This window comes from Malus sylvestris, chromosome 17, assembly GCF_916048215.2.
Source record: "Malus sylvestris chromosome 17, drMalSylv7.2, whole genome shotgun sequence".
NCBI classification, from domain to species: Eukaryota; Viridiplantae; Streptophyta; class Magnoliopsida; order Rosales; family Rosaceae; genus Malus; species Malus sylvestris.
The window spans coordinates 25,042,142-25,065,726 of record NC_062276.1 but is presented as its reverse complement, the minus strand read 5'-3'; the positions used below and the strand labels follow the sequence as shown (position 1 = coordinate 25,065,726).

General features: G+C 39.2%; 3 protein-coding genes across 4 annotated transcripts; 1 reads left to right on the top strand and 2 right to left on the bottom strand.

Moving 5' to 3' along the window:
- The first annotated feature begins 10,002 nt into the window (after positions 1-10,002).
- LOC126611716 (uncharacterized) lies at positions 10,003-21,994 on the top strand. Its single transcript, XM_050280098.1, has 5 exons — positions 10,003-10,656; positions 10,868-11,094; positions 11,460-11,524; positions 21,059-21,285; positions 21,651-21,994. The coding sequence occupies exons 3-5, from the start codon at positions 11,510-11,512 to the stop codon at positions 21,760-21,762; spliced, it is 354 nt and encodes a 117-aa protein (XP_050136055.1). The 5' UTR covers positions 10,003-10,656; positions 10,868-11,094; positions 11,460-11,509; the 3' UTR covers positions 21,763-21,994.
- LOC126611715 (uncharacterized) lies at positions 12,746-13,285 on the bottom strand. The gene has a single exon (XM_050280097.1). It carries the CDS (start codon positions 13,260-13,262, stop codon positions 12,771-12,773), a length of 492 nt encoding a protein of 163 aa, XP_050136054.1. The 5' UTR covers positions 13,263-13,285; the 3' UTR covers positions 12,746-12,770.
- On the bottom strand, positions 16,668-17,903 carry LOC126611714 (uncharacterized). Of its 2 annotated transcripts, none has more exons than XM_050280096.1 (2): positions 17,183-17,903; positions 16,668-16,810 (listed from the first exon to the last, which is right to left on the bottom strand). In XM_050280096.1, exons 1-2 carry the CDS (start codon positions 17,886-17,888, stop codon positions 16,689-16,691), a joined length of 828 nt encoding a protein of 275 aa, XP_050136053.1. In that variant the 5' UTR covers positions 17,889-17,903; the 3' UTR covers positions 16,668-16,688. The 2 variants fall into 2 exon arrangements, with proteins under 2 accessions (XP_050136053.1, XP_050136052.1); XM_050280095.1 differs by having other exon boundaries at positions 16,668-16,838; positions 17,211-17,903.
- Positions 21,995-23,585: the final 1,591 nt, after the last annotated feature.

Genomic DNA, 23,585 nt, shown 5'->3' with positions numbered 1-23,585 from the left:
GGAGACGTTCCAACTTCTCATGAATATGCTTCCGGCCATATACGTAAGAAGTAATACAAAGAAATTCAGATCTTCAGTGGTTTTCAACATGATATTGATCATCTCGAATATCTCTAAAACTCAGCAGCGTTCTTCTGAAACATAGAGAATAGAGTGCCTCTTTAACAGTTAAAAAAAACCGAAATAATTTATTGAATCATTAATGCCAAAAAGTGAGATTCAGGACAATAATTTTGGATTAATTGTCAGATTAGTGGACTGATGGTCACTTTAATTAATTTAATAACTGAGACCATTCGGGGTCGAATGTAGAAGCAAAAATAATTATAAAATTCGGGTTAAAATGATTTAAAATGCTAAAACTTAGCATCGGGTAGCTGCAAGGAGCAGCCTAGAATATAGCTTTAGGCCATGGGCGGAAAGTTGGGAAACCCAACAGCAAAGCTGTTGGCATTTTGGGCCAGTGCAGATGCATGGGGCAAGCCCAAAAGCTTGCGAGGGTGTGAGGAAACCTCAGCCGAAACTGGGTTTTGGGTCTTAGGTCCCAAGGACAAGCCCAACCATCTAGTCTGGCATTTGGAGTCACCGGTCGTGGCAAGTTCAAGCCCAGCAAGCTGCAGGTTGTGCTAGCAGATTGGGCTAAGACATGGGCAAGCCCAGCATGGCTTCAAACATGTGGGTTTAGGCTCGGGTTTGGACCTGAGGTTCAAGCCCGTGGAGCAGGTAACCCAAGCCAAAGCCTGGTTGGGTCCGAGAGATACAGCAAGCCCAGAAGGGCTGCGTGCAAGGTCCAGGGCATAGGAACGACACTGTCCCAAGATCTGTCACCACGCACGGTGGTGTTGCAAAAATATTCCCAAATTTTCCTTTTTTTTTTTTTTTTTTTCGAATTCTAGGGTTAAAAACCCGAATTGCTTCTAAATTAATTTCTATTCTTTGACTCACAATTCCACATAGCATATATGCGTAATACATGAACAATTATATATATTGACAAAATATATGAACATATATACGGTATATATATTTGGAAGGAAAATATAAATATAGGGGTTCATGCATTATGGGGAATGTTTTCATGCTTCAAGGTTTTTTCAAATATCTTAATTTATTTTAGAAGACCCTAATTGGTAGAAAACAATTGGAAGCCCTTGAATTTGTAGAAGATAGCCTCCTCCTACGATCCTTCAGCTCCTTAGCTTTTGGTAAGAGTGTGTTGATAACGTGTTGTAGGCCTATTTGACTGAACTGTATAAAGGACAGAAAGGAGAAGGGCCAACGGCAACAGAGAGAGAATAGAGAAATTTAATTCTGAGGTGTGTTGTATCACCCCCTTATGCCTTTATTTATAGTGGTAGGATTGGTAGAATCCTTACCTAATAGGATTACATCTCTAATATAAATTAAACTACTAAAAGGAATATACAAGATACTCCTAAACACACTAGGATTTACACAATGACATTCCTAATCTAATAGGATTGCAACAACAACTACTATTTTCATTCAATAAAAAAAAACAATTCTTTTCATAACTTATTTTCACATTTTAATCACCAATTTTTCATTGGTTTAAGGTTTTCTATTGGTTTAAGGTTTTCTAAGGGTGAATTTTGTTGTTTAATCCCATAAACGTTAGATTTCAAATCTTATGGGATTTACCCGTAAAATGTGGCAATTTATTTATTTAATTGCTTTAAATGTTCTGACAAAAAAAAATACTTTAAAGGATGTCTATATCCATATTTAATATAATGTTTTATTTAAAATATAAAATAGTTGACATGGAAATTTATTAATGCTACTACTATGTTGATGTGTACAAAATCTAAAAACTAATAAGGCTTCAATTACTGTATACTAGTAACTAGGGGCCGCATCCCATACATTTTAGGGCTTTTCTAGTATAAATAAGGCGTTCTATGCTCTCTCTCTCTCGACATCCCCATCCCACACAACATCCCCCATGCTATACTACCATTCACCATCTCTGCAATTCGGGAAAAAGCGCTTAGGGACATGCTTTGCCATGGAATCCAATTTCTAACTTTCTTTTATTTTTATTTCTATGTGTAACTAAGTTATTTTCTAAGGTTTATGATGAAGCCATGACATGAATATTTGTGAAGTACTTTGTTAATTAGTAAATGATTATATGCCACGTAATGTTCTTAATCTTTGAGCGTATTTTACTCTAGGTTCAAATTTCTAATGACTGATCACCTTTAGGAAATTTTCATGTAGATACTTAGATAAATTGATGAGGATGACCAATCAATTAGGTTTATTGGAATTAAGATTAAGAATAGTAGACAAACTAGTGAGGATGACCAATATCAAGCTAGTCCTACTTGGTTGACATGATTCTTCTACACTTAACGGGATTTTATGTGTTTATGCCTAACCAATAGGAAGTAATTATTACATAGAGATAATTGATGCTAGACTACAAATGAATTCATATCTTAAAAAAAATAACCTTTAACATTGACATGGTAATTGGATAGTAGTTGGCTCTGGGAAATGTAAATAGGATTTATATTGGTGAATTCATAACCTTAGGTTTTCTTGTGTCGTATGTTTATTTTAATTAATTGTCTTTTCTTTTTTCTTGTTAATTTTAGTCTTAATCAAGTACTCAATTATTCAATTCAATTTATCCTTTGTTTGTTTAATTAAGTATAGCGTGATTAGTTGGTTAAATTGGTGTTAAAGCAATCCCTGTGGGATCGACCTTGTATTTGCATATCTTACTACAATTGATTCGTGCTCTTGCGAATTTAATTTGGTTTAAATTAATCTATTATTTAGGTTAGTTTAGATATACATCAAACTGTTAGCGCTGTTGCCGAAAATTGCCCCTTAATCTTAATTGTGCTTTACTTAATTTTATTTTTCCGTTTTCCATTTTTGATTGTGTAGTTCTTTTTTTTTCTTTATTCATTCATTCATTCTTTCTTTCTTTCTATTTTCTATTTTATTTAAAATAAAATAAAAAACACGGTAGTCTTATTTTTTGTCCTATTCAATTTTTAATTGAAGTCCTTTAGTTATTTGAAGTCTTTATGTTTGTGTTGAACTTCGTGAGTTATTAGGAGTAGTAGCCTTCGGTTTAATTTATCTTTTCAGTCAAGTAGTTCTCGTTTGTTGCCATTTAGTATTACGGTGTGATGATATTCCTCTTCACTTATAAGTGAGAGGCATAAATGAAATGTTCCAAATGTTCCTGTAAATTCTTGTTCGAATCTCGTATTTGGAAAATTCGATACTAAATTAAGTTACTTAGCCGAACTCCCTCTCTCCTTAGTGTGAAAATATGTCGTCATACCTTAAAAAAAAAAAAAAAAAAAAAAAGTCCTCTTCCGTTATTTTTTTTTCACTATTTTCATTTTTGTTTTTGTAGGGGCATAAATGATGGCTTGGAAACAATGCCAAAGGAATATTGACCTTCTAATTCTCAATTCACAAAGTTTATAAATAAGGGAATTGATACATGTTAATTTATATATTCTGACTATTACCCAAATTTCAAGTTTAATTCCCTTATCCAAACATAGTGTAAAAGGGATGAATGGTTAATCTCAAAATTTAAAGAAATTAGGCATTAGTATCAAAACGCCTCATATTATTAACTTCTTTTGTAATGTTAGAGAGGTCAATTTTTACATCAAGCTGTTAGCGCCACAGCCACCGGCGCCGCTCACCTCTCGACTTCTTCATCCAGATTTCAGTGCATTGTGCACCGATTCTCCCCCAAATCAAGTAAATTTTGGAATTAATTTAGGGTTTGAAATTTAGGAGGGTGTATTCAATTGGGATTTTAAGGGATTTTAATTCTTTTAATGAGTCTAGGGGTATTCAATCAGGATTTTAAGTGATTCTCTGAAATTCTAGATGTATTCAATTAGAATTTTAAAATAGTTTATTAAAATCCTTAGAAATCCAGGTGTATTCAATTAAGATTTTAAAGAAGTTTATAACATTTCAGGTGTATTCAATTAAAAATTGATTTTAAAGAATTTGATAAAGTTGAGGAATTAGAGGGAATTGGAGAGATTTCGTAGTGTATTTTAAGTATCCACAAATCTCACCTCTTCCCATGAGATTTCGAGGGAATTGAATCAAAATTTTATATGGAATCTCTACAAATCAATTAAACTCCATAAAAATCCATGGATTTATAAATCCATTAAAATCTCTCACATTCTCAATTGAATACACCCCCCTTAATTTAGGGTTAGAATTCTAGATTAGGGTTTGTGAAATTTATATTTAGCACTTGTAAGAAACAGTATACTGAGGGTTTAGGGGTTGAAATTTAATTTAGGGCTTGAAATTTAATTTAGGGTTGGAATTCTAGATTAGGGTTTGTGAAATTTATATTTAGCACTTGTAAGAAACAGTATACTGAGGGTTTAGGGGTTGAAATTTAATTTAGGGCTCGAAATTTAATTTAGGGTTTGAATTCTAGATTAGGGTTTGTGAAATTTAGCACTTGGGAATTTCCTGTCAAATTTGATTCCTCTGGAGGTAAAATCAAAATCCCAATTCAGGGACTGAGCTAAAACCATGCCAATTTTCTCTTCTGTCACAATTGAAGCATAAATTAGATGCCTTTTGGTCTTTCTTTTTCATACATAAACAATTTATTTGTAATGAATTTCTACTCCAGGGAATGATAGTGCCTTGGTTGAATTCGGCGGCATGAGTTTGAGTGGCTAAGTTATTTTCTAATTTGTGAGTTTAACTCATAATCTTTATTTGCTGCAATGGTTGAATTCGGTATCAGTGCAGTGATATTTTCGCCTATGGATAATGACAGGGCTTAATTCATGCATGGCAGTGTATTTCCATTATTGTTGAATGTTTCTTATGGGACATTGCCTCATTATTTTCTACCTGCATTTATATCTTTTTTATGCAGACTATGATTTACCTTTGACAGCAATTCAAACTTTTTTTCTGTGAGAATGCATGTTTAGGAGCTTGCATCATTTGTTCTTGTAAGGTTCTGTCCAGTTTACTCGAAAAAGAAAGCTGATTTGATTATAGGTGGAAGTTTCATTAACTTGAAGATTGTACAGTTCTAAATCATGGAGAAGTGTATGCATTCTCAATAAATGAGATCAGGACGCAAGTTTCATTATACTTTATAAACGTGGTACTGATCTCCTGGAATTGATTATCTCTGTAATTGTTTACAGTTTCTCACACAGAAAAACACATGAGTGTGGATGCAAATTTTCGTCTTATTCTTCTTGGACAAAATTGCACCTACAAAACAAATAGCATCTTTGGCCGAAGAACCTCTGATTCTAAAGTTAGAATTTTGAAAGAAAAGTGTTTGGAGAATTTAGAGAATTTTGCAAGAGGATTCAACTTGGGTTTTGGAGAAAACAAGGTAGTATTTATAGGGGTGTGGCCGGCCCCCTTTGGAGAAGTGGGAACTGGCCACCTATGGTATTTTTTTGGTGTTAATCACCATCAATTAGCTAATTAATAAATTATTGGGTAATGAATCTATTAATTAGCTAATTAATATAATTTGAGAGGAATGATTTGGGGGTTACCTTGTGGGGAAAATTTGATGAGGATGGATGAAATATGTTTTGAATAATTACCTATTTTGAGCATTTTTGACCTTGATTGAGTCATGATTGTCCACTGCTCACACGTAGGAGTTCTGGTATTCCTCAAGGGTAATTTTATCTTTTTACCCTAGAATCCACGTGTCGCCTCCATATTTTTCTCGATTATTTTTTGCTCCACAATGAGCACATGCACAGACAGACATTCTCTCATACTTATCTTTTGTTTTGCTTCTTACTTTTTTTTTTGTTACTCCTTGATCAAATAAGTTGGCTTTATTGGAATCTAAATTTCTTACATTGCTTTTCTAATGGATTCTGTCACCGTAAATTGGTTACTTGACTGCCTGAAAGCCCAAAACTATTTCGGGATTCCTGATTTGTCTCAAAATCCCAAAATTTGGGATTTCCAAAAATTTGGTTTGTGATCAGTCTTGAAATTAGGATTCCCGAAAACTTCGGTTTGGGAATCGGGACATGGTTTTTTGTTCGGTGTCCCATACCGAATCAGCCTTACTTATTTACATGGAATTTGAGCTTGGGAATTGGAGGTCCCAAATTTCAAGTTTTTTTTGTTTTTTTTTTACGTGGAAATTCTAAATTTCTATGGTTATGAATCCAAATAACGGAATTAATGCATGATAATTTATAAATTCTGACTTTTACTCAAATTTCAAGTTTAATTCCCTTATCCAAACATAGTGTAAAAGGGATGAATGTTTAATCTCAAAATTTAAAAAAATTAGGCATCAATATCAAAACGCCTCATATTATTAACTTCTTTTGTAATGTTAGAGAGGTCAATTTTTACATCAAGCTGTTAGCGCTGTTGCCGGAAATTGCCCCTTAATCTTAATTGTGCTTTACTTAATTATATTTTTCCATTTTCCATTTTTGTGTGTAGTTCTTTTTTTTTTCTTTATTCATTCATTCTATTTTCTGTTTTATTTAAAATTTAAAAAAAAAAGAAGCACAGTAGTCTTCTTTTTTGTCCAATTCAAATTTTAATTGAAGTCCTTTAGTTATTTGGAGTCTTTATGTTTGTGTCGAACTTCGTGAGTTATTAGGAGTAGTAGCCTTTGGTTTAATTTCTCTTTTCAGTCAAGTAGTTTTCGTTTGTTGCCATTTAGTATTACGGTATGATGATATTCCTCTTCACTTATAAGTGAGAGATAGAAATGAAATGTTCCAAATGTTCCTGTAAATTCTTGTTCGAATCTCTTAGTTGGAAAATTCGATACTAAATTAAGTTACTTAGCCGAACTCTCTTTATCTTTAGTGTGAAAATATGTTGTCATACCTTAAAAAAAAAAAAAAAAATCCTCTTTCGTTATTTTTTTTTTCACTATTTTCAATTTTGTTTTTGTAGGGGCATAAATGATGGCTTGGAAACAATGCCAAAGGAACATTGACCTTCTAATTCTCAATTCACAAAGTTTATACAAGAAGCCACACCTGTGGAACCCAATAAACCTTCATGGGAAGAAGCTTCATGGGAAGAAGCTTTTGTATTGATGGTTCAAGCAATATGCAGTCAGCAAACAACCACTTAACTTTTGCAAAAACTCACTCAAGGGCATCAAATTCTTCCGCAAGAGAAGCAAGCAAATAATCGAGCAATCGCAACTTTGGAAAAGCAAGTTGGTCAATTTTGCTACGATATTGAGTGGCAGAGACCAAGAAACATTTCTAAAGTGAATCCGAAGCTAATCAAATTGAGCAAGATAGCGCCATCAGCACATCCGATACATGGGGTCTAAGGGACCTCATATCTTGGGGTCCTGGCCATGCGAACTCCCCAACCTGGTGCAAGAGCAGTAGTCGATTGAAAAGGTGACCATCCCCATGCTTCTGCTCGTGGAATTTTTGGACCTCGCTGGGATTTGCGCCCCCAAAATAGTAGAACAGCAAGTGGCACTGCTGCAGCGGCAGCAACTGGAGGAGCACGGTGGAGTGGTGCTGGACGGGAAGGCACGACAGCTGCTCCAACCGGCTGGGGTGATGCAGTAGCCGGAGGAGAAGCAGGCGGGGAAGGGTCACGAACTATGCCATCGACCAACTCTGGCTGGCCTCTCAGGAAGAGATCATCCCTGTGCCTGTAATGAATGCTTTCCACCCCAAAACCCTGAAAAGTTAGAAAACTAAAGTTTCAGTTTCCTCTCAGTTTAACACAGTGACAATATTCAACTACTTAAAACAAAAAGGAAAACTCAAGTTTACCCATCTCATCAGTTCGCTCTGAAAGCCTGCAATCGAACGCTGGAAAGGCCCTTGAAACACATCTAGCGAAACCTTGGATATGTCCAGATGGAATCCATTTCCATTATGCGCCCAGGTCACGCCTCTTGGGTTTCCGTTGAGAAACGCATGCAGATCTCCGACAAAGTTTTTAGCCACGTTAACTAGCTCACAGATTGAAATTTTAATCAGTTCAGCGTTTCTTGGCATTCTGTAATACTGAATTAACAAATGGAAAAAAGAAAAAAATCCAAAACTTTCATAACTTGCTCGGTCTTCAAAGTTACCGTAAAAGAGCCGAAGCTCAATCCAATTCCATCCAAACCTAATCTCACTAACTTGACTCGCTGCATTCATTTTCTTTCCCTCCATTTTCTCAACAGCCAAACAGAGAACAAAAGATTCTCTGATTACTGATCAATTTCCAAGACATTAATCACGCAGTTCATTCATAGCTCGTTTTATCAAATGTGTACATTACCTACGAAAAGAACAACTTAACATAGCAGTAAACATTTTTGTTTTGCTCCCTTTTCTCGGCAGCCAAACAGAGCACGAAAGATTCTCTGGTTACAGCTGAATTACCAAGAACTTAATTATTCAATTCATTCATAGCTCGTTTTATCAAATGTGTATAAAGTAGTAATCGTTTTCTTTAGCTCCATTTTCTCGGCAGCCAAACAGACCACTAATTACTAAATTTCCAAGAAATCAGGCAATTCGATCACAGTTCATTTTCTATCGAATCTCACAAACCAAACATCAAATGCATGTGCGTACCAACTGTATATTACCAAATCAAGAACAATTTCACAGAGGATTACCAAAAAAAAAAAAAAAAAAACAAGAAAAAAAAAAGAACGATTTCAGAGCAGTAATCAGTTTTCTTTCAATTCGGAAAATCAACAGTTTATAAGGTTTCAGAGGTGAGATAAATTACCTGATTTGTTGCGTGACCCTGAAGCTTCAACTCCAACTCCAACTCTGGCCCTCTTGGACATTTCTTTGAGAGAGAGAGCGCGAACGATTTCAGAGCAGTAATCAGTTTTCTTTCAATTCGGAAAATCAACAGTTTATAAGGTTTCAGAGGTGAGATAAATTACCTGATTTGTTGCGTGACCCTGAAGCTTCAGCTCCAACTCCGACTCTGGCCCTCTTGGACATTTCTTTGAGAGAGAGAGCGCGAAGCAGAAGTTCCAGAGTCTGAAATGGTTTTAGAGAGAGAGAGGGAGAGCGGGAGATGGTTGAATTCATAACAGAATATCACACGTGCGAGACACTCGTGTCAGAAAATGGATTCAGAAGAAAGCAAGGGAGGGTGGATTCCCTGGGGCACTGACCATTCCAAGGGCTTGTGCTCCCTTCTGTCTATTGGGAGATTGATGAGTTTGGGCTACGTGGAGCAATGTGGTTGGTTTAGCTCTGAGTATTTTTGTAGTTGATAAGCTCAGGTCCCACGGTGACGTCGAGGGTCTCACATCCAACTTTGGCCCTCTTGTACTCCGTCGCTGACTCCACACAACTCCTTTCTCTTCATGTTAAAATCTTGCGAGCATTCGATAAGTTATGGCAAGCGTTCGTTATTTTGGATAATGCATACTCATGCTTTGATACCTTTGTTTTTGTTTTCTGCTAGAAATGCTACGATCAATTGTTTAGCGCGTGTTTGCGTTTTATGGGTCAATGCATGTCAGTTTACTGATTGCAGATGGTTGTGCAACTAATCTTACCAAAATCTTTGTTTACATAGTTAGATTGTTTTACTTTGGTGAAATTACATATTTTTGGTTTAGTTCCTACTTTGGCGAAATTACATATTTAAAATTACTACTACCAACACGAATATAGTTTTTATTTAAAATATTAGTAATCAATGCTAGAAGCTTGATTTATGATATTTGGAAAATCCCTATCTAAAAAGTTGATTAGAGGGTGTGATTGGAGATGGTTTTTTCAAAATCTTCTCTAAAGTTTAGCTAGAAATTCATTTAGAGAGAATTCGTTGGAGATGCTCTTACACTTGCAATAATTATGTCACACCATTTGGATATCAGACATTACTTTAAATGTGATTAATGCAATTTATATAAAAATATATGGTCGGTTCAGTGTGGTTTTAGTTGGTTTCGGTTCGGTACGATACCATTTCGGAGTATTCGTACCTTAGCCTCTTCAAAGTGAGAATAACTATATGGAATGAGTTCATCGCTATGTAGCTTTTTTTTTCCAATAACGCATTGCTATATGTAATTTCTTCTGCAAATGATGGTAAACTCGTTTTATGTAAGTTTTTCTCATCTGAAATAAGAAATTCAATTCTTAAGCCTTGTACCCAAACGACGACGTTGGCGCATAAACACGGGATCAAAGGAACGTATTACCCAATTTAATTTAAATTTTTTTGCCCTTGGTGCGCTCTGTTTGAGACTCAAGCAAATTCACAAGAATCCCAATTCGACGCCAATTCCAAATTCCAATTCCACACCAATTTCGTTTCGCCCTAAACCTCTCGCCAACGTACTCATCCAAGTCCGGCCCGGCCGAGTTGGCGGCGGCGGCTCAGGCCGCGGAGCCGGAAGCGGCAAGCTTGGCCGAGCCTCCATCCCTCTGCCCAAACCAGCCGCCTCTCCCTGGGAGGCTCCAATCCCAGGGGCCGCAACTCAGGCTCCAACACGTCAGCAGCCGCCGCCCCGCCGGCCGTGGAAGAGCAGTTCAGTATAGTCGCCGGGCGTAACCCACTTGCTTTCTCTGTGATCATTCGTATGGCGTCGGGCACGGTGGTGCGCCCCGCATCAAGTTCGGTCCAGCGCCTAATAGCTCCCTCGGCAATGTGAGTTTCTTGGGGGTATTTGAACTGGGGATTGCTTAAATTTTGCTAATTTTGTTGGGTTTTGGATTTCGTAGTGTTTGTGATTTGCTTGTGTGCGTCTCTGGGTTGTGTTTCAATTGTGCATTGCTCAAGTTTTTCGGCATCCTGTTGTCTAGATGCAGAGATTAACCTTAATGTTAGCATTGCTTTGAATGTTCCAATATTGCTTCAGGTTATTGATCTGGGTGGGAAGGAATTTACATTTACATGGGACCAGGAAGTTGGTGAACTCTGTGACATTTATGAAGAGCGTGAAAGTGGTGAAGGTGGAAATGGTTTGCTAGTTGTATCAGGATTTGCGTGGCGCAAAGTTAATGTGCATCGGATCTTAGATGAGTCAACTAAGAACCGTGTTAAACAGCGGTCAGAGGAAGCTGAGCGCAAGAATAAATCCTGCAAGTATGTAGTCTGATTGTTACTGTGTAGTTCCCTCGTTTTTTCATTATTCAATAGTTATACACATAATCTTTCTTCAGTTTCTTTGCTTTGGCACAATTACATATTTTTAACTACATCTGCATTGGCTACTTCAGGGAGGTTGCAATTTAGAACACAATTTTTAGTGGTACTTAGGTGCTAATACTATCTTCAATTGCCATCATTCTTGTGTAGTTCTGGTTACACATTAGTTGCATTAACACTTTTTTTGGGTACAATTATCAGAAGGCTGAAGTCTTTTGTGTTGCAACTGTCATCCGTGTTATGCCTTTGAGTTGTTCCGACTGTTGTCTTATCCTTTAATTTGTTTTTGTTCCTGAAAACAGAGCCATTGTGTTAGAACAATGTACAGAGACGAAGAATCAGTTAAAGCAATATGATACTACAACAGGTAAGGTTTTCAATCTAGGTTTAATATATTTCCATATTTTAGTATAATACAGTCATTTTGTGACTTGTGTAGATGTTAGTAGTTTAGTGCGAAGTAGGAAAACACTGAACTTGAGATGTGTAATTAATGTAAATCTTTCCACTATAGTCTACATTCCCTTATAAGAAAATCAGATTGAACTAGCTACAAATGTACATGAGGATCGATAAATTTTAGTGCCCAGTCTAAATTGAAAAACAATAATGTGTTATTTGTCAATGAAAAATTTAAATTTCTTTTCTTTTGGTTTTGCTTAAGCGGCTGCTGATCATATATGTTCAGTTAACTGTTGTTTGTTGCTTTTTGTATTGTTTATTTTTTTTTTTTGGAAAGATTACAATTGAAACCACTGAACTGTTCGGTTTTTCCACTCCTTGATGAGTTGTCCTATGTCTATTAGGAATTATAGTCTTAGAGGATTAAATTGTTTACCCAGTTGGAGTTGTTTTCCCAATATGAGTGGTTTGCCTAATTGGAGTTGGTTTCTCATTTGGTGAAGGATTCATAACTAGGTTCCAATTAGGATTGGTAATCCTTATTGAGGAACACCTTTCTTATGCAAAACAATAAGTTGTATACCACTCAAGGAGTTAGAGTGAGAGAATATTGGAAGGGCAAAATGTGTGTGGAGAAAAGAAAAGAGATAAGAGTGTATTTCTTGTTCTTGTTGTTTCAGGTTCTTTTCCAAGTCTTAATACTAGAGGCTTGGCAGGATTATTCGTTGTACTCATTATTGATATAGTGATCAATGCTAGAAGCTTGATTTATGATATTTGGAAAATCCCTATCTAAAAAGTTGATTAGAGGGTGTGATTGGAGATGGTTTTTTCAAAATCGTCTCTAAAGTTTAGCTAGAAATTCATTTAGAGAGAATTCGTTGGAGATGCTCTTACACTTGCAATAATTATGTCACACCATTTGGATATCAGACATTACTTTAAATGTGATTAATGCAATTTATATATAAATATATGGTCGATTCAATGTGGTTTTAGTTGATTTCAGTTCGGTACGATACCATTTCGGAGTATTCGTACCTTAGCCTCTTCGAAGTGAGAATAACTATATGAAATGAGTTCATCGCTATGCAGCTTTTTTTGTCTACTAACGCATAGCTATATGTAATTTCTTCTGCACATGATGGTAAACTCGTTTTATGTAAATTTTTCTCATCCAACAACAACAACAACAACAAAGTCTTTTCCCACTAAGTGGGGTCGGTTATATGAATCCTAGAACGCCATTGTGCTCGGTTTTGTGTCATGTCTTCCGTTAGATCCAAGTACTTTAAGTCTTTTCTTAGGGTCTCTTCCAAAGTTTTCCTAGGTCTTCCTCTACCCATTCGGCCCCGAACCTCTGTTCTGTAGTCACATCTTCGAACCGGAGCGTCAGTAGGCCTTCTTTGCACATGTCCAAACCACCGTAACCGATTTTCTCTCATCTTTCCTTCAACTTCGGCTACTCCTACTTTACCTCGGATATCCTCATTCACAATCTTATCCTTTCTCGTGTGCCCACACATCCCACGAAGCATCCTTATCTCCGCTACACCCATTTTGTGTACGTGTTGATGCTTCACCGCCCAACATTCTGTGCCATACAACATCGCTGGCCTTATTGCCGTCCTATAAAATTTTCGCTTGAGTTTCAGTGACCTACGACGGTCACACAACACGCCGGATGCACTCTTACACTTCATCCATCCAGCTTGTATTCTATGGTTGAGATCTCCATCTAATTCTCCGTTCTTTTGCAAGATAGATCCTAGGTAGCGAAAACGGTCGATTTTTGTGATCTTCGCTAGATTGCTCCGGTCATTAGTGTGGATAAGTATATAAATGGATAGAGATAGGAAAGCAAACACCAGATGTACGTGGTTCACCCATATTGGCTACGTCCACGAAATAGAGTTCTCATTAATTGTGAAGGGTTTACACAAGTACATAGGTTCAAGCTCTCTTTTAGTGAGTACAAGTGAATAATTTAATACAAATGACATTAGGAAATATTGTGGGAGAATGATCTCGTAATCACGAAACTTCTAAGTTCCGGAGTGTGGTATCGTCTTGACTTGCCTTATCTGTCTCGTAGGTAGATGTGACATCTTCTCTGGAAGTACTCTTCTTCCATCCAGGGGTGGTATCTTTAACTGGTGGAGATGCACAAGGTAATGTATCAATTTCACTTGAAGCTTACTTGTAGTTTCAGGCTTGGTCAAGCGCGATACAAACCATGTAGTAGGAGTCTTCCAAGTCGCCGAGCTAGGGGATCTGCTGAAAGAGGTGACAGACAAGGTAAGCAATCAGAGCTCCAAGCAATCAGTCATAGATCAGAACTTTGATTTTGAGTTCCGGCTGATTGTTCACATTCTCCCTATCTTGCAGGCAGCATGAAGGATAAAGAGAAGAAAAATGAGAAGAGATGATATTAGATACTTTTGCTTTTGAAGAAGTAACTTTCCACAGGCTTATTCTTGAACTGGGCTGGAGGGTTTTCTGGTTTCCTCCAGAGTATAAGGCCGACTGAAGAATTTGAGGGTCAAAACAAGTCCATCAAATCTATAGTACGTTCGACCCTGCTGATATGGGATACTTTTGCTTTTGACAGAGTAGTGGATGTATTGGCACGTGTGCTGTTACGCTTGTCTCCACATGCTTCCTTGTATCCTTCTCACTTGGCCTATATGTTCCTCAGGCAGATGCGGTATCTTCCTTGGAAGCATAAGATGTTGAAGATGAGTACTCGAGAGCAATGCCAGGTAAGAACAAGGCCAAAGGAAAAGACAGGGAAAAAACATGATATGGGATACTCTTGCTTTTAACCCTGATGATATGAGATATTCTTGCTCTAGTATAGCTTGTTTGCAGAGGTATTATCGGGGGGAAAGAAAGCTGAATATTTCGAAAGGCTTCTTTGGGAGTGCCCTCTAAGATATGAGGAAGGGTTGAGCATTTTTGCAGGTCTGCCTGTCTGTTGGGGATGGATGTCAACATATATATGAGTCTCCCTAACAACAAGTAGTAATGCTATTCCTTTACCCTGCTTGGTCATAACACGGTAGTGGGAGCTGCCAGTTTCACATGTTTTAACTCTGTCAGAGCACTTTGAAAAAATGGTCTGTGGTATCTGGAAAGCTAATGTTGCGTGTAAAGATTACAGACAAGCTTTTTCCAAGGAGATCCGGCTCTTGAAGTTGGGAAAGTGGTGCCTCTTCGGTTTTCGAACAAGCAATCCTGTCGGAGATCTAGCTCTCGAGATTCGGAGAACGATGCCTTTTCGATTTTTGAGAAAGCAATCCTGCTAGGGGTCTGGCTCTCGAGATTCGGAGAGCGGTGTCTCTTCGATTTTTGAGAAAGTAATCATGTTGGGAGTCTGGCTCTCGAGATTCGGAGGGCGGTGCCTCTTTGATTTTGGAGCAAGCAATCTTGTTGGGAGTGTTTTCTCGAATGTGAGAAAAGGTTGGGCATGTTTGCTAGTCTATCTTGCCACGAAGCACAGAGGTTGACACACAGGGACTTTCCAATTATCCAGCAGTGGTACTGTTCCTTTACCCTTGTGGGTAATAATATGGTAGCTAGACCTTCAAAATTTATGTGTCTAAACTTTGTTAGTGCTGTTTCTTTGCTATTCTTTTACCCTTCTTGGTCAGAGCGGTGTAGTGGGAGCTGCAAGCTTCACTTGTCTCAACTTTGTCAGAGAACTTTGGCAAAGTTATCTGTGGTACCCATGAGCTAATGTTGCGTGTGGGAAGTGGGTGATTGAACAGTAAGATTCATGTGCTTTCTACTTCACCAGAAATCTTCGACATAATGCCCATAATTTCCGCAAAGTTGACAGGTGCTGACAAGGCTGGAAAAGTAGGTGCCTCTTCGATTTCTGAGATCGGCCCTCGTGGTCTTTGAGCAGCCCAGCTTTTGAGAAAGCAAGCTCCTCTTCGATTTCTGAGATCGGCCTTCGTGGTCTTTGAGCAGCCCAACTTTTGAGAAAGCAAACGTTTCGTGGTCTCTGAGCAGCCCAGCTTTTGAGAAAGCAAACGCCTCTTCGATTTCTGAAGATCCGTCGAGTGCAGATTTTTATAGAGGCTGGCATTAAGTTCCAAAGCACACTTGAATCTCCACCAGTAGAAGCTCCATTCTTGCACTTCTAAGATCTTGATTTGTCCGACCTCTTCTCTCTTCAACACCTTTGAAAATGTCTGGCCCCTCCGACCGTCGTTTTGACTTGAACCTTGTTGAAGAGGCAGCCACGCCTTCTCCAGACAACATATGGCGCCCATCCTTCGTCTCCCCTACTGGTCCTCTTACCGTTGGGGATTCCGTGATGAAGAATGATATGACCGCTGCGGTAGTGGCCAGGAACCTTCTCACTCCCAAAGATAACAGACTACTTTCCAAACGGTCTGATGAGTTGGCTGTTAAGGATTCGCTGGCTCTCAGTGTTCAGTGTGCAGGTTCTGTGTCTAACATGGCCCAACGCCTATTTGCTCGAACCCGCCAAGTTGAATCATTGGCGGCTGAAGTGATGAGTCTCAAACAGGAGATTAGAGGGCTCAAGCATGAGAATAAACAGTTGCACCGGCTCGCACATGACTATGCTACAAACATGAAGAGGAAGCTTGACCAGATGAAGGAATCTGATGGTCAGGTTTTACTTGATCATCAGAGATTTGTGGGTTTGTTTCAAAGGCATTTATTGCCTTCGTCTTCTGGGGCTGTACCGCGTAATGAAGCTCCAAATGATCAACCTCTGCTGCCTTCTCCTTCTAGGGTTCTGTCCAGTACTGAGGCTCCAAATGATCCCCCTCCAGTGCCTGCTCTTTCTGGGGCTCTACCGACTGCTGAGACTTCTCCTAAGCAACCTTTGTGAAGGCTCCCTCTTGTTTGTTTATTTTGACTCATGTATATGTACATATTTGTGACTTATCGGGGATATCAATAAATAGCTTTCCTTCATTTCAACGTATTGTGTTAAATACACCAAAGCCTTCTTCGCTAAGTTCTCTGAATTTTCTTTTGTTGAAGCTTGTATGTTGAAGCTTTGTGAGTGGAGCATGTAGGTTGAGGTAGTATTCCCTTAATTTCCCGAGTGAGGAAAACTTCTCGGTTGGAGACTTGGAAAATCCAAGTCACTGAGTGGGATCGGCTATATGAATCTTTGAACGCCATTGTGCTCGGTCCTGTGTCATGTCCTCCGTTATATCCAAGTACTCTAAGTCTTTTCTTAGAGTCTCTTCCAAAGTTTTCCTAGGTCTTCCTCTACCCCTTCGGCCCTGAACCTCTGTCCCATAGTCGCATCTTCTAATCAGAGCGTCAGTAGGCCTTCTTTGCAACGTATTGTGTTAAATACACCAAAGCCTTCTTCGCTAAGTTCTCTGAATTTTCTTTTGTTGAAGCTTGTATGTTGAAGCTTTGTGAGTGGAGCATGTAGGTTGAGGTAGTATTCCCTTAATTTCCCGAGTGAGGAAAACTTCTCGGTTGGAGACTTGGAAAATCCAAGTCACTGAGTGAGATCGGCTATATGAATCTTTGAACGCCATTGTGCTCGGTCCTGTGTCATGTCCTCCGTTAGATCCAAGTACTCTTAAGTCTTTTCTTAGAGTCTCTTCCAAAGTTTTCTTAGGTCTTCCTCTACCCTTTCGGCCCTGAACCTCTGTCCCATAGTCGCATCTTCTAATCGGAGCGTCAGTAGGCCTTCTTTGCACATGTCCAAACCACCGTAACCGATTTTCTCTCATCTTTCCTTCAATTTCGGCTACTCCTACTTTACCCCGGATATCCTCATTCCTAATCTTATCCTTTCTTGTGTGCCCACACATCCAACGAAGCATCCTCATCTCCGCTACACCCATTTTGTGTACGTGTTGATGCTTCACCGCCCAACATTCTGTGCCATACAGCATCGCCGGCCTTATTGCCGTCCTATAAAATTTTCCCTTGAGCTTCAGTGGCATAAGGCGGTCACACAACACGCCGGATGCACTCTTCCACTTCATCCATCCAGCTTGTATTCTATGGTTGAGATCTCCATCTAATTCTCCGTTCTTTTGCAAGATAGATCCTAGGTAACGAAAACGATCGCTCTTTGGTATTTCTTGATCTCCGATCCTCACCCCTAACTCGTTTTGGCTTCCATTTGCACTGAACTTGCACTCCATATATTCTGTCTTTGATCGGCTTAGGTGAAGACCTTTAGATTCCAACACTTCTCTCCAAAGGTTAAGCTTTGCATTTACCCCTTCCTGAGTTTCATCTATCAACACTATATCGTCTGCGAAAAACATACACCAAGGAATATCATCTTGAATATGTCCTGTTAACTCATCCATTACTAACGCAAAAAGGTAAGGACTTAAGGATGAGCCTTGATGTAATCCTACAGTTATGGGAACTCTTTCGGTTTGTCTTTCATGAGTTCTTACGGCAGTCTTTGCTCCTTCATACATATCCTTTATAGTTTGGATATATGCTACTCGTACTCATTTCTTCTCTAAAATCCTCCAAAGAATGTCTCTTGGGACCCTATCATATGCTTTTTCCAAATCTATAAAGACCATGTGTAAATCCTTTTTCCCATCTCTATATCTTTCCATCAATCTTCGTAAGAGATAGATTGCCTCCATGGTTGAGCGCCCTGGCATGAACCCGAATTGGTTGTCCGAAACCCGTGTCTCTTGCCTCAATCTATGCTCAATGACTCTCTCCCAGAGCTTCATTGTATGACTCATTAGCTTAATACCCCTATAGTTCATGCAATTTTGTACGTCGCCCTTATTCTTGTAGATAGGCACCAAAGTGCTCGTTCGCCACTCATTTGGCATCTTCTTCGTTTTCAAAATCTTATTGAAAAGGTCAGTGAGCCATGTTATACCTGTCTCTCCCAAAACTTTCCACACTTCGATTGGTATATTGTCTGGGCCTACTGCTTTTCTATGCTTCATCTTCTTCAAAGCTACAACCACTTCTTCCTTCCGGATTCGACGATAAAAAGAGTAGTTTCTACACTCTTCTGAGTTACTCAACTCCCCTAAAGAAGCACTCCTTTCTTGTCCTTCATTGAAAAGATTATGAAAATAACATCTCCATCTATCTTTAACCGCGTTCTCTGTAGCAAGAACCTTTCCATCCTCATCCTTGATGCACCTCACTTGGTTTAGGTCCTTTGTCTTCTTTTCCCTTGCTCTAGCTAGTTTATAGATATCCAACTCTCCTTCTTTGGTATCTAGTCGCTTATACATATCGTCATAAGCCGCTAACTTAGCTTCTCTCACAGCTTTCTTCGCCTCTTGCTTCGCTTTTCTATACCTTTCACCATTTTCATCGGTCCTATCCTTGTATAAGGCTTTACAACATTCCTTCTTAGCCTTCACCTTCCTTTCACCATTTTCATCGGTCCTATCCTTGTATAAGGCTTTACAACATTCCTTCTTAGCCTTCACCTTTGTTTGTACCTCCACATTCCACCACCAAGATTCCTTTTGGTGTGTGGCAAAGCCCTTGGACTCTCCTAATACCTCTTTTGCTACTTTTCGGATACAACTAGCCATGGAATCCCACATTTGGCTAGCTTCTCCCTCTCTATCCCACACACACTGGGTGATTACTTTCTCTTTGAAAATGACTTGTTTTTCTTCTTTTAGATTCCACCATCTAGTCCTTGGGCACTTCCAAGTCTTGTTCTTTTTTCTCACTCTTTTGATATGTACATCCATCACCAACAAGCGATGTTGATTAGCCACGCTCTCTCCTGGTATAACTTTGCAATCCTTACAAGTTATACGATCCCCTTTCCTCATTAGAAGAAAATCTATTTGTGTTTTTGACGACCCACTCTTGTAGGTGATCACATGTTCTTCTCTCTTTTTAAAGAAGGTGTTGGCTAAGAAGAGATCATATGCCATTGCAAAATCCAAGATAGCTTCCCCATCCTCGTTTCTCTCCCCAAAACCATGGCCACCATGAAAACCTCCATAGTTGCCTGTCTCCCTGCCCACGTGTCCATTTAAATCTCCTCCTATAAATAACTTCTCCGTCTGAGCAATTCCTTGCACCAAGTCTCCAAGGTCTTCCCAAAATTTCTCATTCGAACTCATATCCAACCCTACTTGAGGTGCGTACGCACTAATCACATTGATAAGTTCTTGTCCTATTACAATCTTGATTGCCATGATTCTATCTCTTACCCTCTTGACATCTACAACATCTTGTGTCAAGGTCTTGTCCACGATGATGCCAACACCGTTTCTCGTTCTATTTGTGCCCGAGTACCAAAGTTTAAACCCTGAGTTTTCTAGATCCTTTGCCTTAAGACCAACCCACTTAGTTTCTTGTAGGCACATAATATTTATCCTTCTCCTCACCATAACTTCCACTACTTCCATAGATTTTCCCGTTAAGGTTCCTATATTCCACGTTCCTAAACGCATTCTACTCTCCTGAACTCTACCCTTCTGTCCTAGCTTCTTCACCCTCCCCTGTCCAATGGAATCAAAGTACTTCTTTTGTGTGTCTCGTGTAAAGTTGATAGGTGCATATGCTCCCAAACAACTTTGAGTGGAGTCGTTCGAAAAGAAGTTTCTATGGCCCCCTTGCTCATTTAACACTGCATCCGGGTGCCTATGGAGATACAGCGACCCTTGCTCACTTATCACTGTGCTCGGGCCACACAGCACGCCACTTACGGGTGACGCCCTAGCTTTAGCGCGATTTCGTTCTGAATTCATTTTCATAAGGATTCGACGTAACTGTGGAGTGCCGGCTGTCGACTACCTGACGCCCTCCCCCTCCTCCTTGTACCCAAACGACGACGTTGACGCATAAACACGGATCAAAGGAACATATTACCCAATTTAATTTAAATTTTTTTGCCCTTGGTGCGCTCTGTTTGAGACTCAAGCAAATTCACAAGAATCCCAATTCGACGCCAATTCCAAATTCCAATTCCACACCAATTTCGTTTCGCCCTAAACCTCTCGCCAATGTACTCATCCAAGTCCGGCCGAGTTGGCGGCGGCGGCTCAGGCCGCGGAGCCGGAAGCGGCAAGCTTGGCCGAGCCTCCATCCCTCCGCCCAAACCAGCCGCCTCTCCCTGGGAGGCTCCAATCCCAGTGGCCGCAACTCAGGCTCCAACACGTCAGCAGCCGCCGCCCCGCCGGCCGTGGAAGAGCAGTTCAGTATAGTCGCCGGGCGTAACCCACTTGCTTTCTCTGTGATCATTCGTATGGCGCCGGGCAAGGTGGTGCGCCCCGCATCAAGTTCGGTCCAGCGCCTAATAGCTCCCTCGGCAATGTGAGTTTCTTGGGGGTATTTGAACTGGGGATTGCTTAAATTTTGCTAATTTTGTTGGGTTTTGGATTTCGTAATGTTTGTGATTTGCTTGTGTGCGTCTCTGGGTTGTGTTTCAATTGTGCATTGCTCAAGTTTTTTGGCATCCTGTTGTCTAGATGCAGAGATTAACCTTAATGTTAACATTGCTTTGAATGTTCCAATATTGCTTCAGGTTATTGATCTGGGTGGGAAGGAATTTACATTTACATGGGACCAGGAAGTTGGTGAACTCTGTGACATTTATGAAGAGCGTGAAAGTGGTGAAGGTGGAAATGGTTTGCTAGTTGGATCAGGATTTGCGTGGCGCAAAGTTAATGTGCATCGGATCTTAGATGAGTCAACTAAGAACCGTGTTAAACAGCGGTCAGAGGAAGCTGAGCGCAAGAATAAATCCTGCAAGTATGTAGTCTGATTGTTACTGTGTCGTTCCCTCGTTTTTTCATTATTCAATAGTTATACACATAATCTTTCTTCAGTTTCTTTGCTTTGGCACAATTACATATTTTTAACTACATCTGCATTGGCTACTTCAGGGAGGTTGCAATTTAGAACACTATTTTTAGTGGTACTTAGGTGCTAATACTATCTTCAATTGCCATCATTCTTGTGTAGTTCTGGTTACCCATTAGTTGCATTAACACTTATTTTTGGTACAATTATCAGAAGGCTGAAGTCTTTTGTGTTGCAACTGTCATCCGTGTTATTGCTTTGAGTTGTTCCGACTGTTGTCTTATCCTTTAATTTGTTTTTGTTCCTGAAAACAGAGCCATTGTGTTAGAACAATGTACAGAGACGAAGAATCAGTTAAAGCAATATGATACTACAACAGGTAAGGTTTTCAATCTAGGTTTAATATATTTCCATATTTTAGTATAATACAGTCATTTTGTGACTTGTGTAGATGTTAGTAGTTTAGTGCGAAGTAGGAAAACACTGAACTTGAGATGTGTAATTAATGTAAATCTTTCCACTATAGTCTACATTCCCTTAGAAGAAAATCAGATCGAACTAGCTACAAATGTACATGAGGATCGATAAATTTTAGTGCCCAGTCTAAATTGAAAAACAATAATGTGTTATTTGTCAATGAAAAATTTAAATTTCTTTTCTTTTGGTTTTGCTTAAGCGGCTGCTGATCATGTATGTTCAGTTAACTGTTGTTTGTTGCTTTTTGTATTGTTTATTTTTTATTATTATTATTATTATTATTTTTGGAAAGATTACAATTGAAACCACTGAACTGTTGGGTTTTTCCACTCCTTGATGAGTTGTCCTAAGTCTATCAGGAATTATGGTGGGATTATAAAACTAAAGAAAAAAAAAATTAGAAGTAGAGAATGACAATGTAATTTTATCTCAAAGGTTATAATCTTATTCATGTGAACAAGAGCTCCTTTTATAGACTTACAACCATAATGATAATGTAGAGGCATGCGTTACAAGCATTTAGGATGATCATCAGTTGGGTATACCTAAGGGGGATGATCAGTTACATGTAGTTATACACCACATGTTACTGTTGACCTTAAACTACCAAGTTTACATGGCATGCATGCCGAGTAACTAATGAGCCAACTACGTCATTCTGGTGAATGTGGGCGTGCCAACTCGCGACTGAGCTCGGTCAGTGAGTAAGATAGATGTGGTGGTGGTGTCAAATGCACTATTGACTTTTATATCCAAGCAATCACGACCGAGAAAGAAACACATCTTGGCCTTGGGTTCTAGAGCCTGAATATAGGGCTGCTAGTCACTGTGAAGTTCAATATCTTTTCACCAGGTTTGGACCCTCAACTATATTTGTTAAAATATAGGTACGCACGCCCCGATCTCGACGTGACATCACCAAGTATCCGTATCTAACATACCCTGCCTCCGGGATATGTACAAACCATAATTCAAGATTCAAATTGCGTAGAAATTTTCGTATACTTTATGGTTGCATCTAACCTCCTGATTAGACTACCTACGTACCCTAAAAAGAGATCAAGTAATTCGTAGTTCACTATTAGTTAAACTCTAGACTTTTCATAAAATACTTCTAGCATAAAACATAAAGAACCACACTACACATCAACCATAAGCCAAACAACAATTGTCATCTTGCCATGCACACATGGGTGCCATTTACACACATACGCTTTCCAACACTATTTCATAATCATATCAATCAATAATATATACAATGCACCAAAATGCAGGGCTAGAGCAACACAGTTCGCTCAAAGTCTACATCTCTGAAGAATGAGATTTCGGATCACTTAACGAAATCCAACATCAAGTTCCGGACCACTCAAAGAAACCAAAATACCAAGTCGGATTCCGGACCACTCAACGGAATCCAAACCAGGATACGATTCCGGACCACTCAACAGAATCGTGGAGTAGACGGGATTCCAGACCTCTCAATGGAATCTAGACAAAGCAGGGAACCAGACCACTCAACGGAACTCCAGTGGAACCCAGTTCCGAATCACTTAACGGAACCGAGCGTAAGTCCAAGAAACATATCAACGGCTCGAAGAAACAAGACGTGAATCAAGTTACTCAATTTAACAAGGGCTCAACGAAATGAAACAAAGCACGAGTACTAATTGAGAATGGGTCAACGAAGTGATAATTGAAACAATGAAATGGGATATGAAACAAGCTTTGAAGCAACAAACCCCATGGAAATGGGTTAACGGTCCACTACTAGC

Bases quoted from the DNA above. Each gene is read 5' to 3' on its own strand.
- LOC126611715 (XM_050280097.1), bottom strand. From the start codon at position 13,262: ATGAAGTGTAAGAGTGCATCCGGCGTGTTGTGTGACCGTCGTAGGTCA.
- LOC126611716 (XM_050280098.1), top strand. The intron at 21,286-21,650 runs GTATGTAGTCTG...TCCTGAAAACAG, and splicing joins CGCAAGAATAAATCCTGCAA to AGCCATTGTGTTAGAACAAT.
- LOC126611714 (XM_050280096.1), bottom strand. From the start codon at position 17,888: ATGGATGAGTTAACAGGACATATTCAAGATGATATTCCTTGGTGTATG. The intron at 16,811-17,182 runs CTAAGAAAACTT...GTAGAGGAAGAC, and splicing joins CCGAAAGGGTAGAGGAAGAC to CTAGGAAAACTTTGGAAGAG.